Source organism: Monodelphis domestica, chromosome 7 (genome assembly GCF_027887165.1).
Source record: "Monodelphis domestica isolate mMonDom1 chromosome 7, mMonDom1.pri, whole genome shotgun sequence".
Classification (NCBI taxonomy): domain Eukaryota; kingdom Metazoa; phylum Chordata; class Mammalia; order Didelphimorphia; family Didelphidae; genus Monodelphis; species Monodelphis domestica.
In genome coordinates, this window is record NC_077233.1 from 143,717,456 (window position 1) to 143,735,271 (window position 17,816).

Consider the following 17,816-nt stretch of genomic DNA (forward strand, 5'->3'; position numbering starts at 1 on the left):
CCAAGTGAGAAGAAATGAAATGAAAACAATAAAAACAGCCTGCATTTCCCAGGAGGTTAGTGATAGTTTAAGACGGTAGCAGCCCAGTTTGGCATCCTCCTTTAACTTCACTGAAGTCAGCCTTTATGGCAAACCCCTCTCCCTTCCTTTTTCTTCAGGGTTCACTTTGCAGTTTGTCATAGCCAGCTGCCAAGAGCAGGAATGAGGACTCTTGATTACTTTGGTGCCCTCTCCTCTGGTACCAAGAAAGCTAATCCTTCTGCATCTGCCAGCTATTCTGTTACCGTTCCTTTCTGGGTCCAATTTCCCATCTGCTGAGGGCACAGAGCAGTAAATGTTATCAGCTACAGTCCCGATGGCCCTTAGAGTTGGCACTCTGTCTAAAGAGCCACAGGTTAACTAATTACCTAATGAATCGGCCTGATGCGTGTGGAGTGTAACATCATTGATCACAGATTTTTACTTTCTGACATTTTCTCCTCATCTCAGAAACAAAGATTTCCAAGAAGTGACTCTTGAAAAAGATGGCACCGTTCTGCTTCACTTTGCATTGGCATACGGATTTAGAAATATTCAGAACTTAGTGCAGAAACTCAAAAGAGGAAAGTCTCCGTATCACTATGTGGAAGTCATGGCCTGCCCATCAGGTAAAAAGATCACATTTTGTGTCTAACTGGCTCCCATAGCGACTGTACTGGCCTTTCTAAGACTTAATGATTTCTTTATTATACAAATGTATAAATTTGCAGAAATTAACTTTGGGTAAGGTAGGGCAAGGGAAGGAATCAAGTGCCTTCTGACTTTAGTTGGTAGAGCTGTGCTTTTCACAGTAACCAGTAGGGGGCAGTAACAAAGTACTGCTGATCCTACTTCCCAGAGTGTTTGACAAGGTGATGGTGTCCATCATGACCCTTTCAGAATCCCAGAACAAAATTGAGGTCTTTTCTCCATGTCTTGTTCTTTTGGGGATAGGAAAAGGTGAGGGAGTAGAGTAATGGCTATTCTAAATCAGTCCCTGATCATTTTGTCACTTTATCTCCCTACTTTCTCCCCATTTTATCTTTATTTCACTATGTAGCATCAAGCCCATACCTTTCAAGTTCTGAATAACTTTTCAGTTGCATTAAGGGCTTCCTCTATTGTCTTTAAAGTTGGATATCTCACTCCAAATTCATGAGTTTTTCTTTTGCATTCAGGCTGTTTAAATGGCGGTGGTCAGATCAAAGCAGAAGCTATATCCAGTAAGGATCTTCTCCAGCAAGTTGAAAAACTATATGAGATGGTTAAGATTGTTGTGCCCGATTCAAGTACAGAAATTAAGGAATTATATGAACAGTGGCTCAAAGGGGAGGACTCTGAAGAAGCTGGGAAAACATTACATACACAGTATCATGCTGTAGAGAAGATGAGCACTGGATTTAATATTAAGTGGTAGAGAGGCTGTGTGTCCAGCATACAGTTTCTGCTGAATGAATAGTAACTGTGAAAATAAAAGGCTGCTGAAGTTGACTGAGCTTGGCCCCAGCAGAAGAAATCCTAATAAAGCCATCATTCCCCCTACTTGCTAAGAAGAACAAACTGCCAGGCATTGCCTCAATCAAGTATTGGAGCCATATTGAGACAAGAGGGCTGTCAGATAAAACTAGAAACCAGATTAAGAGGTGAGTTTCTAGTTGAATGGGACAGAAGACATTTATACATTACATTTTATCTGCCCTGGAGTTTTAGCCAAGGAGATTCAATATTCTAGCTTGTGGTGGTGAACCTATGGCATGTGTGCCAGCAAGGACACATGTCAACACATGCTGTCACATGCCATAGTTCATTACTAGAAAGCCAGAGGGACTTGGGTGGAGCTCCCCCCTCCACACACCTGAATCACCCATCCCTTTGCCCTTTGCACGGCAGCCAATGGCAACATTTCTTCCCTCCTGTCTGGGGTAAGGCGGGGAGGGGGAGATCACATGCTGTGTAAGGGAACAGCACAGTCTGTAGTGACGGTGATCCCTGTGGTGGGATTGGAGATGAGCTAGGTTGGAGGGGGGCATAGCTCACAGTATAGCACATAGCTGGAGGGGAGCAGAGTGCTCGGGCCACTCTCCTCTCCCTCTCTACACACACACCTCTCATCACCTGCCCCTCTGCCCAATGGGAGCACTTCCTCCCTCCCTTGCTGGAGAAGGGGAGGAGGCAGCATGGCACTCAGTCTCTAAAAGGTTCACCAGCACTGCTCTAGACTCTCCCCAACTCCCATTCAATCTAGTCTTCATATAAGTGATTTTGTAAGCACTTCCATGTATTATGTGACTCGTGTGTCTGTCACCAGGATCTAAGAGACCAAGGGTAGTTTCCTTGATCTCCTTGGTGTTTGTCTCTTTATTTTTGCACAACTGTTCTGAGATTTTCCAATAATTCAATGGTGCTAGCATCATTTTAAAAAAATAATTACTGATTGACCCCAAATATTAATGTAAATCAAAATGTGAATCATAAGTCATTTCCTGATGTCTGAAGCAGGAGAAATGAAAGTACCAGAAACAACTGAAGTAGTCTTGACAAGAATCTATCCCTAATTCCTGGTGTCATCAGTCATGTTATAGAATATTGGATTAAAGTAATTCTGTTGGTCAAATGATAAAACTGAAAACCACCTGGTATGAGAACAAATGGTATATTCAGGTACTTAGGTTCAACATGTCAAGCATCTAACCAACTCAGATGCCTTAAGAAGTCATCTGTATGCTGCTGTCTCAGGTAAAACATAGTATTATTTTTTACAATCTACAGTGACTTCTAGTCATAAGAATCTTTTTTTCCTTATATGTAATTATGTTCTAAAACCTGCATATTGATTTAATGAACAACATTAAAAATCAGCCCCCAGCTTTTTTCCATTTTCTCGTGTAAGCCTCTTGTTTCATTGTGAAGGGTCTAACTCAAACATACATTAAGGTGAAGTCCTCTAAACTGTAGCTTCTATACAGCAGGTATCACTAAATTACACGTTTGTGGTTTGGGGTTTTTTTAGCAATGAGAAATCCACTCAATGCTTCTAAGGAACTAAGTTCCTCCCTCTGACATTTCTTCAAATAAAAAAAGCTTTTTTCTAAGCTTTATTGGGGAAAAAAAAAACCACCATTCCTAAAAATAAATAGGTTCTGCCCAGTAACATGAAAACAAATGACTGTGAGCTCTCAGCTCCTTTAAGCAGTTTTTTAAAATCAACTTGGTTTCCATATTCCATTTTCCAAAATGTTTTATTTCCACAGACTTTCTTCACATATAATAGGCAATGCAGGTGCAGTAGTGATAAAAGGAAAGCCCATGACTAAGACTAAATTTTAATACCTTTTAGGGAAAAAAATGACTGCAGTTGAGCACGATGGTGCACATTCATTGTCCCTAGGGCTGGCATATCATTTGAGTTGAGAACTTCTGGGCTGCAGGAGAGCTTAGACCAGTCAGGGCTCTACACTAAGACTGGCACCAATAGATTGAGCTCCCAGGAAAAGAGGGCCACCAGGCTGCCAAAGGAGGGGCAAAACCAGCCCAGAATGGAAAACAGCAGCTTAAATCTTCCATGTCCCCTCAGTTTTAGAGTTGGACCAATGGCTGGCTACTGCTCTTCTAGTCTGGGTAAGATAGGAAGACACACCTCAAGATAGAAAGGAGAGAGGAAGAAAGAAAAGTGATAAATCAGCAGAACAAACAACTTAGGGCTATTAGAGATTTCAGAAAGCATTTAATTCAGTCCCTAATTTTACAGATGAAACTGAAGTGGAACGACTTGCCCAAGGTCAAGCAGCCAGTAAGGGATGGAGCCAGGCCTCAAAACCAGGTCTCTTAGAGCAGCTAGCAGGCTCTTATCTTAACCCTTTCAAATAAGGCCAAATCAGATTAAAATCACAGATTAGCCAACTATAAAAAATCACTCAGAGGATGAAACTATCTCCTAAAGAAATTGAAGATTCATCCCCAAAATCTTATTAGCAGTAGGCCAAAGTAAGCCTAGGAGAAGCTCTGGTGAAGGATTAACTTAAAACAAGCAAGTGTACAGTAGACTCTAGGAGTCCTTCCCAGCTGTAGTGTTGCCAAATGTTAGGTGAGGTGGGCCCAATTCACAAGTGCTGGTTTCACTAGCTTTATTTCTTTTGCACTAAAGAGCCCAAAAGGCCCCATTCTAGTGCAAGGACTGCACGGGGGTCCAGTGGTTCCACAGGTTTTTTGAAGTTGTCGTTTTCCTTATGTAGAACTTTCATGACCTCTACTGGATCCTTTTTCCCAGTGAATTTCTGGACAGATTCTTCCCTACAATTAAAAGGTAGCTTTAGTTCTGTAAGAATGTTAGAGGTTTTAGAAACTAATCCAGTCAGGGATCTGAAAGTGTCATAGCAGCAAACAAAATCGTGCATTGTGAACAAAACAACCCACATTCCTAGCACCTCTGATAATTCAAAGAACCAGGATTACCCACAATGATCAGGGTGAATGGCAGTGGAGAGAAGCAGGGCTTATGTAGTTTCTTCCATTACTTGAGGGCAGAGCCACTGTTGGACTCACAGGTGATCCAGCGGCCAATAAGATCCAGACCCAACATGACACCCATTGTCTAGCCAAGCCTTAGATCCCTGGGCTAAAGGATGGTTTTTATTTTTTTTTAATGTAATAAGTAAAAGTAAAAAGTAAAAAAAAAAATATTTACTATTTACAGATGTAAAAACAATTCTTAGCTCTTGTGGGGGAAAAAAAACAGGTGGTGAACCACAGAGGGAATAGTTTGCTGACCCCTGTCATAGTTTATCAGGATGTTTTGGGAGCCTGATTTTTGTCATCTATCTATCTTGTTAACTGTCTACCCCAGCTTTGTATCTTCTGCAGGTCTCATACTTACACATGTTGACTATGCCACTCTCTGATGTTGGAAAACTAATGGCTATTTTTTGGACTCACTGTTCAGCCAGTTCTGAAGTCACTTAAATGTTCTAGCTTATAATCCACATCTATCTCTTATTCATAAGAATAGCATGCAGTTTGGTCAAATATATATATATCTTCCTGAAATTTCAAGCAAACTTGTCTGGTAGATAAGGGTGTAATACCATTTCTTCCCCTATCTATGAGTCAAATCAAAAAAAAAAAAAGAAAGAAAATGGGTGTTTGGTATGTCCTTGAAGTCATGCTGGTTTATTATCATGGTTTTCTTTTCTAGATGTTCACCTACTATCTCTTAAAAATGTTCTAGAATTCTGCCAGGAACTTAAGTCCAACTCCCTTGCCTAATTTCTTCCTGATTTCAAAATCAGTTCTGGGACACCTTGGCCATTCAGCACAGTCTCACATAGATCACTGGCAGTGGGACAGCAATTACATCCAAAAGCTCTTTTACAGTGTACCCTGGTATTTAACTGGTCCTGGGGATTTGAACTCATCAAAAGCAGCTAGTGCTCTCTCACTATCTCCTTATCTTGAGTTTCAACTCCCTTATAAGCCATTTTGTTTTGTCCTTTCCAGGCCAAAAAGATACTCTTGGAAGGGGGGAAAAAAAGAAAGAAAATTAAAAGTCGAGTAGTTCCATGTTGCCTTTGATACTATATATATATATCATCCCTCCCACCCTAGCCAGCACCAGTCTTTATTCCTTCTTTGATCCTCCAGTTTACTTCAATAAAACTTTTTTAACTCCCATTTTGTTTTTGTTAGTAATGTTATTCTTACAGAACTATGCCACCCTTAAATATTCACCTTCTGTAGCTGTCTTAAACCACCACAGTCAAAGAGTTTCCAAGTATAAATAGAAGAGGCAACGGTCTCTTTAGATAACAGAATTGCTTCCTTTCTCTGTCTTTTGAATGTCATTCTGGAGTCATCCTTCTACCTACCCTGTAGAATTTAAGTGCATGATATCCCACCTATCCTTTGAAATCTGAACTCCCAGACTCTAGAGTACATGTCACACTCTGCCCAGCTCACCCTCCTAAGCGGATGTGATTACTTCCCCACCTCCCTTACCCATAGAATACAAACTTCTCAATTTCTTTTTAGTGGCCAGTGGTTGGTTATTTTTTTTGGTGGGAAGAGGGTCCAGAAAGGCAATTCCCCTTGTTTCCTTCAACTTTTGAAGAATGGAATTATTGTTAGGAAACATCAAGAAATCATCAGTTGCTCTCCTTTTGGCACAGAACTCCAGCAGATCCTGGTTAACTGAAGTGTCCTATCCCTTCTATATATCATGTCTGTGTGTCAAGCATCTGATCAATTTCCTGAACTCATCCATTTCCTCTTTTCTGTCCAGGTGGTCCACAGTAATCTACTTCCTAAGAATATTGTTTCTATTTCTTTAACTAAATGTGCTCTGTACCAGTTCTTCCCCTGATTTCTGATGCCTGAATTTCCTCACATGAACATCTTTTGTTTTTTTAAACCCTCACCTTCCATCTTAGGATCAATCCTATGTATTGGTTCCAAGGCAGAAGATCTGTAAGGGCTAGGAGTGGAGGTTAAGTGACTTGCCCCGGGTCACACAGCTAGGAAGTGTCTGAGGCCACATTTGAACCCAGGTCCTACAGACTTTCAGGTCTGGTACTCCCTCCATCCACTGCTGCCTCTGAGATTGTCTTTTTTTTTTTAAGACCTTTACCTTCCTTTTTATAATCAATACTATGTATTGGGTCCAAAGCAGAAGAACAGTCAGGGGCTAGGGCCATGATGACAAACCTATGACACGTGTGCCAAAGATGGCATGCAGAGACCTCTCTGTGGGCACACACAGGCCCGTGGCTTGGCTGGCTGGGAGCCTGGCCCCATCCCCAAACTGAATGAGAGAGACACTCTCTCCACCATCACTGGAAGGAATGCTGCAGGGTCAGGAGCCTGGCTCTGCTCCCCCCCCCCAAATGCAAGGGGAGAGTATGGGGCACTGGAGCCTCCCTGTGGAGCTCAGCCCTGGATTGGCCAGCCTGCAGCTTGGCCCCTCCCCCTGATCCCATCCCCAAGAGCAAGGGTGGGTGGGGTGCTGCATGGTGGGGCACACACTTGGGGGCAGGCCATGGCATGCAATAGGGGCCAGAGCACAGGCACATAGTTGCTGGGGGGGGGGGGGGGGCGGGGGGTATGGTACAGAATCCCTAAAAAGTTCCAAAAGGTTTGCCATCACTGGGCTAGGCAACTGGAGTTAAATGACTTGCCCAGCTAGCAAGTATCTAAAGTCAAATTTGAACCTCCAATCTCTATCCCTGGTGCTCCATCCACTGAGCCTCCTCACTGCCCACATCTTTTCTTTTCTGTACATCACTACTCTGCTCCTTTCTTTTAGATAAGGGATAGCTTCCTACCTTGTTTATTACCCACATCTTATGCACTGTATATAAGGATCTGTTGCCATGAGTTTTGTTTTGTTTTGTGAAACCTTAGTTGCCTTCCACTGCTACTTTTCCATCATCATAGTTACTCTCTCTGGAATCTAGCTTGATGGATATATATATGTGCAGTTCACCTTGATTCATTATACTACAAACAAATATATTTTTTCCAGCTTCTTTTAGGTTTACTCCATTCCTGATCAAAAGGATATCATTTCTACATTTTAAGCTGAAATCAAAATCCTCTTCTCAGACATCTCAACCATCCTTTCACTTCTCATGTCTGCTTTTCTCTTTTGAAGCCCTTGCCTTTAGTGAGCAGCATAAAAGAAAATACCTCCAAGCCTTGAGTTGTCCATTTCTTAACCAAGACTTCATAATCCTGAGCAAGCTTTCCAGATTCCTTCTGACAATATCATTTTTGCCTATGTCATAAGAATCAGGTTTAGCAAGTCTTGGGAGATCCTAGAATACATGCCCCAGGAAGAAAGGAGACTTCTGTATTATTATTGTTGAGAGGAAGACAACTGTGTGGTACTCATCAGCATCTCTTCTTCCTCTGCTCCTTCCTGGATCATCTTTTTACCTGATGATACCTATAGAAACACATCAGGATTCCTTAAAGGACAACCAGCTGCTGCTTGTGGAGAGGGTCCAGCTTTTTTTAATGGGAAGAGCCCCATACTGATGACAGTACAAGAAGACTGAGCAAGCTCTAAAATCAATCGTTTCTGCCTTGGAAATTGATAGACCTGTAAGAACTCCACTTCTCAGTGCCTCTTTCCCTCCTTCCTAATTTCTTTTCCTTATAATTAAGTAATAGGGCATTCCCTTAAAGTCAAGTGCTGATAAAAACAGAAAAGAAAGGCTTGGGAGTGTGGGTACAAGAGCTGAAAAGGAGGGATGCGGCTACAGAGTAGTTCATAGTGAAAAAGAATTTGGTAGGAATGGTGACCTGCAAGCTCCATGTATCTTGGCATGGTGACCAACAAGGCAGGTGTGATCTTTTTCTTCATTAAGAAAAGCCAGGGGCAGCTGGGTAGCTCAGTAGATTGAGAACCAGACCTAGAGACGGGAGGTCCTAGGTTCAAATCTGGCCTCAGACACTTCCTAGCTATGTGACCCTGGGCAAGTCACTTAACCCCCATTGCCTAGCCCTTACCACTCTTCTGCCTTGGAACCAATACACAGTATTGACTCCAAGATGGAAGGTAAGGGTTTAAAAAAAAAAAAGAAAAGCCTAGTGTCTTATCTTATCTGGTCATGTTCCCCTAAAGACTACTATATCCATTTTTTAACACAACTTAGCAAGGAAACAGTCCAGCTGAAGAAACAAAGAAGGAACTGGCTGCTGGAATAGAGTAATGGGAACCTCAGAATGAAAATGACTATACTATCTTGGAATTTGTAATAATAATAACCAGTATTTTTATAGTGCCATGTAAGGTTTCCAAAGAGGTTTATTATCTCATGTGATCCTTGCAACAACCCTGCAAGGTAGGTGCTATTATTATCTCCATTTTATAGATAAGGAAATAGAGGCAAACAGAGGTGTCACTTGAAACCCCCCAGGGTCATATAGCTAATAAATGTTTGAGGTTGGATTTGAACTCAGGTCTTCATGATTCCAAGTCCAATGCACTTCTCTAGCTACATGGAGTAAAGAGTAAAGATGAGCATCTAATAGGCACCTTAGATTTTTGGGAGTGCAGATATCAAAGGGTTCAAGAAATGCCAGCGTGCTACAAACTAAAATGCTACAGGGGGCAGTTGGGTGGCTCAGTGGATTGAGAGCCAGGCCAAGAGACAGGAGGTCCTAGGTTCAAATCTCAGACACGTCCTAATTGTGTGACCCTGGGCAAGTCACTTAACCCCCATTGCCTAGCCCTGACCACTCTTCTGTCTTGGAACCAATACACTGTATTGATTCTAAGGCAGAAGGTAAGGGTTTAAATGAACAAATGAATAAAATGCTGCAAAGGAATATAGTCTAGGAGGAATTGGAAGATCTCAAAAATGAAATTCTGTAGTTAAAAAAAAAAAAGAAACAATTCCAAAGAGGAGAGAAAAGGAGAGTTATCTAAAAGGACTGATTTGAAGGCAACTTGCCAACCAGCTTCTAATAAAAAAAGTTTTAAAAAATATGAAAGCAAAGTCAAGGAATGGAAGACAAATACAAAAGTATAGCATAGTTCTAAAAGAAAGCATCAGGAGGAGCAGCTAGATCAGATAGATAGATGGATAGAGAGTCAGGCCTGGAGGTGGGAGGGCCTGGGTTCAAGTCTGGCCTCAGCTGTATTACCCTGGGTAAGTCACTTAACTCCATTTGCTCAGCCCTTACCCTTTTATCTTAGAGTTGATACTAAGACAAAGAGTAAGGGTTTAAAAAAAGTGTCAGGAAAGCTAAAGTTCTGAACATATTAAAGTTATAAGAAGTTGAGGAATAGTAAGAAAATCAAAATAAAGTGTTGGGGGAAAAAACAATGTTTACTGGAAAAGAAGATCAAAGAAGGGATAGGATTGCTGCTACTCATGGCAGATTGGGCAATGGTAACTGATAGCAGTTATTCAACTCTTTATTTTGCTTTGTCCTAAATGAATTGTTTTCTCTTCCAAGAACAATGATCTCTGAGCTAGAAAGGACAGAATAAAAATGGCTAATAGAGAATGGATTCCCAAGTAAGGCAAAAGTAATTGCCTTTAATGGATTCAAGACACCTAGTGCAAATAAACCCCATCCCAAGCCATTAACTGACAGTGTGGCTGCTGGGCCACTGTCAGTGGTCTTTACAAAATTTTGGACAAGAAAGGAGCCTTAAGACCAGAGAAGACAAATGTCTTAATCTTTTTTAAAAGGAAAGGGGTTGGAAAATTAACTTCTATTCCTTGCAGAATTCTAGAACTTATTATTAAACAGTTAATGAAAGGTTAGAAAAGGAAGAAGAGCTCCCAGAACTGAGCAGGCCACACTGACCAGCTTTCCTTTTTTGACAGGATTGCTAGATCAGAGGAGCACAACACATTTGATACAATCATGCTCTGCTTGTGGATGAAACTACATATAGACTCAATAAGCTGAATTTAATAAGATGGACCACAATAGCACATGGATTTTAAAAATCAGCTTCACAAAGTATGAGATGGAGGGAGGCTTGTCTAGGAAGCAGAGAAAAGATTTGGAGGCTGCAGCCTCAGTATGATAAGGCAACCAAGACCTGTGATTTCAGTGGAATAGGGGGATTCCTGGTGGGAAAATTTCCTCTACCAAGGCAAGTATTCTCCAACTCAGTTTTTCAGTGTTTTCCTGGGTAGGTGACTTGCCCAAGGTCACAAAGCCAGTGTGTGTCAGAGATGGGACCTGAACTTACATCTCAATGCCAAGGCTAGCCTTCTAGTCCATAATGCTACCTTTGCTTTTCAGCCCAGTTTTGGGCTTCATTAAAAGATACACAGTGTCCGGTTCAGTTCTTAGCATTACATTTTAGGAAGGACACAAATAAGCTGGAGATAGCCCAGAGGTGTGCCAAGACAGTGAAGGATCTCAAGCTCATGCCATATGAGGAATGGTTGACAAAACTGCAAATGTGTACCCTGAGGAATAGCTGGCAGGGAAGGTCAGAATAGGGAAAGATGAGAAAAAAAGTAACACAGCCATAGATTTCAGGTCCATCCAAGGAAAAACTTCCTAAGAATCAGTCTCCAAAATGAGATGGGTGTTATCATAAAGCATCAAGTCTTACTAGAGGCATTCAAGACTGAATGACCGTTTATGGATTCTGTAGATCAGATTTGTACCTCAGGTTAGGAACTGAATTATCAGACTCGAAAGGCCCTTCCAACTCCAAAATGGAATTGTATGATCTAGAGAGCAAGGAGAAGCCAAAGAAGGGAAGAGAATGGGCTCAGTTGAGTTTTTACAGGCCTAATAGTTTCCTTAAAATACAAGCTTTCTATGTCCTTTCCCATTTTTAAATTTTGTAATTGTTATTTTTCAGTTTCCTGAACCCACTCATGCATGACAAGTTCACTTACCCAAGCAAAAATTACAGGTGTGACCGAGCAGAGCTTCAAGCAGCCCCTTATGCATGGAAATTCCATGAGCCCAACTGTCTCCAGGAGCAAGGGCAACAAATGGTCCCATAAAGATATCACTAACTGTCCAAATTATTGCCAAAGTAGGAATTAAGGCCCAAGAGAACCTAACCACTTGCTACATGGTTCTCCTACCTCTAAGTTTGCTCATTCTAAGCATGCTGTCTGTTCCAGTGTGGATTTTCTCACATTAACTACTATTAACTACTAAGCTAATATTCCTGGGTCCACAATAACCATGGTGAAATCCTCTGCAACAAAAATGTTATCATCCCATGGGAGCTAGACATTTCTTAAACTAAAGATAAAAAGAGTTTTTCCAAACAGGATCTCCACTAGCCCCCTGGACACTTTAGAGATGGGCTGAAAGGAGAGCACTACATAGAGTAGTGCGGCTCATTTGCAGGGAGCGAGAATGGACAAAGGGAGAGGCCAAGGCAGAGGACAAAAGGGCTGTACACACATGGAATATTCTCCACATCAAGGAATCAAACCCACCTAACAGTAAGATACTTACGCTACTCTCAGGAAAGGGTTGTAGTGAAACTCCTCTCCCAGGGTTGAAGGCACTGTGGGTATGTCGTCATCGTCTCTAGCCTGGAACGAGCAGGTTCGGTGATGTCTTTTCCCCCATGCCATGTCACATTTAAGTTGTTATCAAAAAAGCCAAAACAAATCACAAGCCCAGAACCAGTCACTGCAGGCAGTCTGTAAAGAACACTCAGCTCATCTGCTAGTTTCCTGGCTTTCCTGCTAGCAGTTACCTCTTCAGTGAAAAGCTGGAAATCACTGGGACCCAAGCCTGGCCTCCATTCCTTTCACATGACACAAAAGCCCCAGGTCCAAGTGGAGAGGCAAGAAGGAGTTAATGGTCATACACGACTACAGCCCGATCAGTACCCAAAGGGGAGGACAATGGAAATGGCCAGTGGGTCCACGAAGGGCCTAGAAACATTCCCCATATCTAAGCAACATCAGATGAGAGTCCTGGCACATGGCTGTTGTAGCATGAACTCAGTGTGACATAACAGAAACAGACTAAGAGTTAAGTATGGGAGAAGGGCTCATTCGGCTAGCTACACTACTAAGGGGAGACAAAGGAAAAAAAAAGAATTAACAGAAAACAGGGGGAAAGGAAAAGCAAAAGCCAACAGGGAAAAAGAAACTGAGATAAAGGAGTGGGGGGATTTGAAGGTCAAAAATTCTAATGAGAACAGACGAGAGGAATCATTCAAACACTAAAGGGAGAGGAGAAGGGAAAAAGAACATAGGCCAGAGATATCCTGCTAGTTATGAACGACAGTTAAAAACTAGGGTATACACATAAACTGACATAAAACTCGTTAGTGAGTAGCGAGCCTTGAAGATTCTCCTTTGCCAAAGCTACACCTTGTTATAGCATGCAGGAGACTGTGGGCTCTCAAAGGAGAAATGAGCTCACTGGGTAACTGTCTGCTAGCCAAGGACCAAGTGCAAGAGGCTCACCACCAGAAGATTCGTTTCTTCTACCACAACAACTCATTAAATGCCTCCTAAAGTCCCTGAACGGAACAAGTTACGATGAACAGGGATTATAAAAGCTCTGGTCTCCCCTCCTTGGGGAGGCAATAAGCAATGTGTGAAGAGAGCATGTCTGTGTGGCACCAGGAAGGACTTTCTGCTTGGGAGGTAAAATAGATCGTTTGCTATCCAAAGCAGAAAACTTCAGCCATCAAAGCTGGAACTGTGAAAAAGGCTCAGATTAGTGAAGATACAGGGGAACATCTATTATGCCAACTGATTCAAAAAGAGGGACAGTCAGGACTATACCCCCTAGTCCCTTGTCTTTCAAATGTCTAACAGTCATTAACATCCTTACTCTGTGCCAGCAGGGACAGTGTGCTAAGGAAGGTATCTTCCACAGGAACCCCAAGTGGGAGAAAGCTGATCCTAAAGATCCTCAGAACTCACTTCTGTCTGTATCATCATCTCTTGGCACTAAATGTCCATTAGTAATTGCACAGATGAGTTAGTGCCAGCCAAGCCAAGTAAGATGAGCTGGAAAGCAAAAGCCCAATTGAATGGGCTGCCCAGGTCCTGACAATTTCTTTGCTTGTACTAGGTTCCTGACATCCCAGACCCAGTAAAGCCCTTTCCTTTGAAAAGCATCATGTTGCCAAGGGCCCCCATCTCTGAAATGGAGCCAGATGTCCCACTCAATACAGAAAGATGGGGAAAAGCAATAATAAAACAGTTCTTTATCCAGATGTTCCTGAGATAGCTGTTATTTTGCTTTATTTCTACAAAGTGAAAATGAGAGGGCTGAAATATATTGTTATTTCCCAATGTTTCATGAAATAAAAACCAGGGAATTTGTCACTACCATCTTTGGGAAGCAATTCTATAGTGCTATTGCAAATAGCTTCCACCTTTTATCCTAAGATTTACAAAATTTTAACAAATCAACCTTTTTAGGCATTTTGATAAGTTTGGATAATAGAATGGGGCAGTTGATTCTGACTAACATAAATTTCTTTTCCCATTACATTTCTAAGTCCTCAGTTTCAAAGCAGACCTCCCTAATACTCCACTTACTTTCTCTTAACACAGCCTCAATGCCCCTTTTGTCTTCCCAAATTCTATAATACTTACTTTGGCCCAAGCCAACTTTGTTTTCACAGTTTCATTATCAGGCTCTACCTTCAAAGCAAATTTGAGATTCCTGACAGTGTGCTCGTGTCCACAGAACACTTTCTGCAAAAAAGAAAGAAATAGATGCTTAGGGTTCCATAGTACTAGGGGTTTACCCTGGCACATAAGGATGTTCCAAATCATCTCAAGAATAAGCTCAGGAGCAGTTAGGTGACTCAGTGGATTGAGGGCCAGGCCTAGAGACGAGAGGTCCTGAGTTCAAATTTGGTCTCAGATACTTTCTAGCTGTGTGACCCTGGGCAAGTCATTTAACCCCAGTTGCCTATCTCTTAGTACTTTCCTGCCTTGGAACTAATACATAATATTGATTTTAAGAGGGAAAGTAAGGGTTTAAAAAAGAAGCTCAGCTGGGGACAACTGGTGGCACATCAGCCCAAAGTCTATTACCCAAGCAGATAGATGAGGATTCCCCAAACCTTTTGTTGACTAACAACTGAGTCTCCATTCCCACCAAATCTCTCTCCTCTCAGAAGTATGCCATTGAACTTGTCTTTTTCTCCTCTTTTCTCTTCCTAATCTGGCTCTTCAGAACTGATGCCAGCTGTGGGAGTATAGTCAAAGGGAAAAAAGAAAAACCAAGGGCCTAGATGAATCGCACACAGGATCAAGGTGGCAGAATAGAGTAAAACCCAAGACTAGAGCATTGCAGTATTTAACCTTGGCAACATTTCTAGTCTTGGAGACTTCTGAGTGCAAACCCTGTCTAAATCAATTAGCTTATTCCTATTACATGTTACCCCAGTCACAGGATGACCTCCAATCCTGACCCCTGACTGAGCCCTAATCCTAGCCACAACCCGAATCCTGACTCTAATCCTTATGTGACCCTTAGCCTTGCCAGTTACTCCCCCCAAAATATATGTTGTCCACATGGGTAGACAGGTGAGGAAATATAGCCACATCAAGAGAGCCCATCTCCACTGCTGAAGACTTGCTTCATAGAACACATCCTACTAAAGAATTAAGAGAGTGGTACATAACACATTTAACAGAAGGCAGAAGCCTGTGGGATATGCGTGTATCTAGTCAGCTATTTGGTCTCCCTAGGCAGAAAGAAGTACATCGCTACTGCTTGATTATCTAAGAAATAGTGCCCTAAGCATGACCCAAAGCAGAAGCAAGAATGGGTATTAGCCATTTGCTTCAATTCAGGGGAACAAGTAGATTTTTGCATAGTTCCAGCAAGGTCATAGACTGGAAAGGAAGGTTCCTCACTCAAGCTACTTCATTCTCTTTGTTTTCTCTATGTGATGCACCCCCTGGTCCCCAAGGGCATAGCACCCACCTCCCAAATGTGGGCAGTCATCGTGTTAGCCAACTAAGTGGCCATAAGGCTAGATTCTAGACTCTGCTTGTCTTCCACACCTGACCAGCCTAAGTCCTCTGTCTCTTACAGACACAAAAGAGGAACTGGCCCCCCAAGGATCTTGATTCTTGGCTCTCCCACTCTTTACTTTCTCCGAGTCCGCTACCCTGCAGGATCCTTTGGGGCTGGTATCAACATCTCTGCTCATAACTTATCCCAAAGGTCTGGAAGTGTCAGGCCCCAGTCAGGCTGTCATGCAGTAGGGTCAGAGAAAGCACAGAGACAGACATCAGATAGCTCATCTCCAGCTCTACCTAAAGCCTCCCAAGCAGGAAGATTCAGGAAAATGTGGTAAGATGATAAGAGGAAAAGACGAGTGAAAGGAAGCAGGCTAAAAGAGGGCGCTCACGGTTTCCTTGGGCAGAGTCCCCAGTGCTTCATTGAGGCTCCGATACATTTGTTCTGGCGTCCCTTCCAGGAGTCGACCACAACCACCGATGAACAAGGCATCGCCTGTTCAGGGAAGGAGGGTTGGAAGTTCTTTCTAGTTGCCAGAGGAAAGGAACATCATGGAGAGAGACACAACACAAAGGAAAAAGACACATAGCCACACAGCAGCTCGGATGGCAGAAGGTACACAAAACTTCCTGCTGTGTCTGCTGGAATGGTCCCATTGGGACAAGACACCCATCACCATCAGCCAAAGGAGAATGCACAGGGAATGATATCAGCTATAATCCCAAGGGAAAACCAAAGTGCTCCCTCCCATTCCTGCTCACCCTGGCTCCTCAGCATATGCCACACAAAGAAGCGCCTCCAGGTACCTGAGAACACAGCTGGAGCATCTGGACAGTTGTCTTCCCACATGAAGTAACACATGTGGCCCAAGGTGTGGCCAGGTGTGAGCAAGCACCGCACACAGATGGCTCCAAACTGCAGAGGGAAGGGAAGGCCAGGAAATTGCCTGGAGCTTACAAGCTTCCTCTCCCATTACCCTGTGACCGCCACCCACCACCACCCCTGACCCAAAGGGTGTTCCCAAGTTGCCTTAGATGGAATCTATATAACCCCTATCCCATTCCCTCCTTCCAGATATGTGTCTCTCTCACTTTCTTGGCAGGAGGGTAAAGCCCAAATTCCAAAAGAGACCCAGGACAGGGGAGAGAGGAAGTCACCTATCAGATAGGAAACAAGCCTGAGACAGAAGTTTGCATCCTTCACATGCCTCACCTAGGATCGATGGCAGGTTTCTGAAGACAAACAGACTTGCTGGTCTCATTCCCCCTAACTTCCAGAACCATTCTACATAAAAGGGTAAACCATGAAGACTCTGGTCTGGCTGGTCTTAGAGCACAGAAGGCCAAAGTAGAAGGTACCTTAGAAATCATCTAGTCCAGTTCTTTGGTTTGATAAAGATAATGAGGTCCTGGTAGATATGACTTTGCTCATCATCATGCCTCAAGTTAGCAGCAGAACTGAGGCCCAACGCCATTCCCAAGATCAAAGTGAACTAGCCTCATCCCTTAAAACCCCCTTCTAACCCAAGATGAGAACCACTAAGAGAAGATTTCACCGATTCGTCACAAGGCTCAGGGCTGCCCCCTCTTAGCCAAAGCTTCTCTCAGCTTCTCAGAAATTTGTCACTGGGCCTGAGCCATCGGAAGACTCGTGCCTTTTTTTATTGCCATGTGGTTCTCCACAAAGAGCAGAGAGGAGTACATAAGAACAGAGAAGCTTAGTGGCTTACCCAAGGTCACACAAGAAAATGGGAATGTAACTACAGTGTTTCTGGCATCCAATCCATGCTCAGTGCCAGTACTTTGCACCCCTCTGTGCCCCTGGACAACCTGTTTGTACCCTGATAAACATTATTCCTTTCTGTTTTCCACACATAAATCCTCTCTCCCTGAACAGGCTGAGCTTCCTAGACATAGAATCTGTATCTCCATCTCCCTCCTCCTCCTCATGTGTCTCTCACTCAATGTAGTAAAATTCAGAAATGGTCATACTAAGGGGCTTAGGAGTGGCTGGTTTGTCTTATGCCTGATGACTAACTCTTGGTCCCTGCCTCTAACCCAACAACCTAATTAACCTTGGGCACTGGGAAAAGGTAAGGTGGCACAATTTGAGGCACAGGACATCCAAGAGGAGAAAAGGAATAGTCAAGAAGGGGAAGACAGAAGGGAACTGCCTTGGTCCCCTGGGCAGCCACCGTACCTTGAGTTCCTGGTTGTGAGTCAACTTGTGTGTTAAGGCACCAATACGCTCATCAGCACCATACACCTGAAGTCCTGGACACAGTTGCATCAGCTCCTCATTGCCCCTGGAATGATCCCTGCAAAGATAGATAGGAAGGTTTTGAGGACCCC

General features: G+C 43.0%; 2 protein-coding genes across 12 annotated transcripts in view; one reads left to right on the forward strand and one right to left on the reverse strand.

The window, feature by feature from the left end:
• The window catches only part of CIAO3 (cytosolic iron-sulfur assembly component 3), a 31,442-nt gene extending 28,548 nt beyond the window's left edge, over nucleotides 1-2,894 (forward strand). For all 4 annotated transcript variants that reach the window (XM_001365885.5, XM_007499244.3, XM_056805728.1 and 1 more), the window contains 2 exons: nucleotides 490-647; nucleotides 1,197-2,894. In XM_001365885.5, the coding sequence (XP_001365922.1) occupies nucleotides 490-647; nucleotides 1,197-1,435 (397 nt within the window). In that variant the 3' untranslated portion in view covers nucleotides 1,436-2,894. The remainder of the gene's footprint in view (nucleotides 1-489; nucleotides 648-1,196) is intronic.
• The window catches only part of HAGHL (hydroxyacylglutathione hydrolase like), a 62,804-nt gene that overhangs the window by 8,587 nt on the left and 36,401 nt on the right, over nucleotides 1-17,816 (reverse strand). For 3 of the 8 annotated variants that reach the window (XM_007499245.3, XM_056805729.1, XM_001365822.5), the window contains 6 exons: nucleotides 17,665-17,782; nucleotides 16,272-16,380; nucleotides 15,857-15,960; nucleotides 14,082-14,183; nucleotides 11,968-12,047; nucleotides 3,239-4,308 (listed from right to left, as the gene is read on the reverse strand). In XM_007499245.3, the coding sequence (XP_007499307.1) occupies nucleotides 4,143-4,308; nucleotides 11,968-12,047; nucleotides 14,082-14,183; nucleotides 15,857-15,960; nucleotides 16,272-16,380; nucleotides 17,665-17,782 (679 nt within the window). In that variant the 3' untranslated portion in view covers nucleotides 3,239-4,142. The other 5 variants (XM_056805730.1, XM_007499248.3, XM_007499250.3 and 2 more) reach the window with 5 other exon arrangements.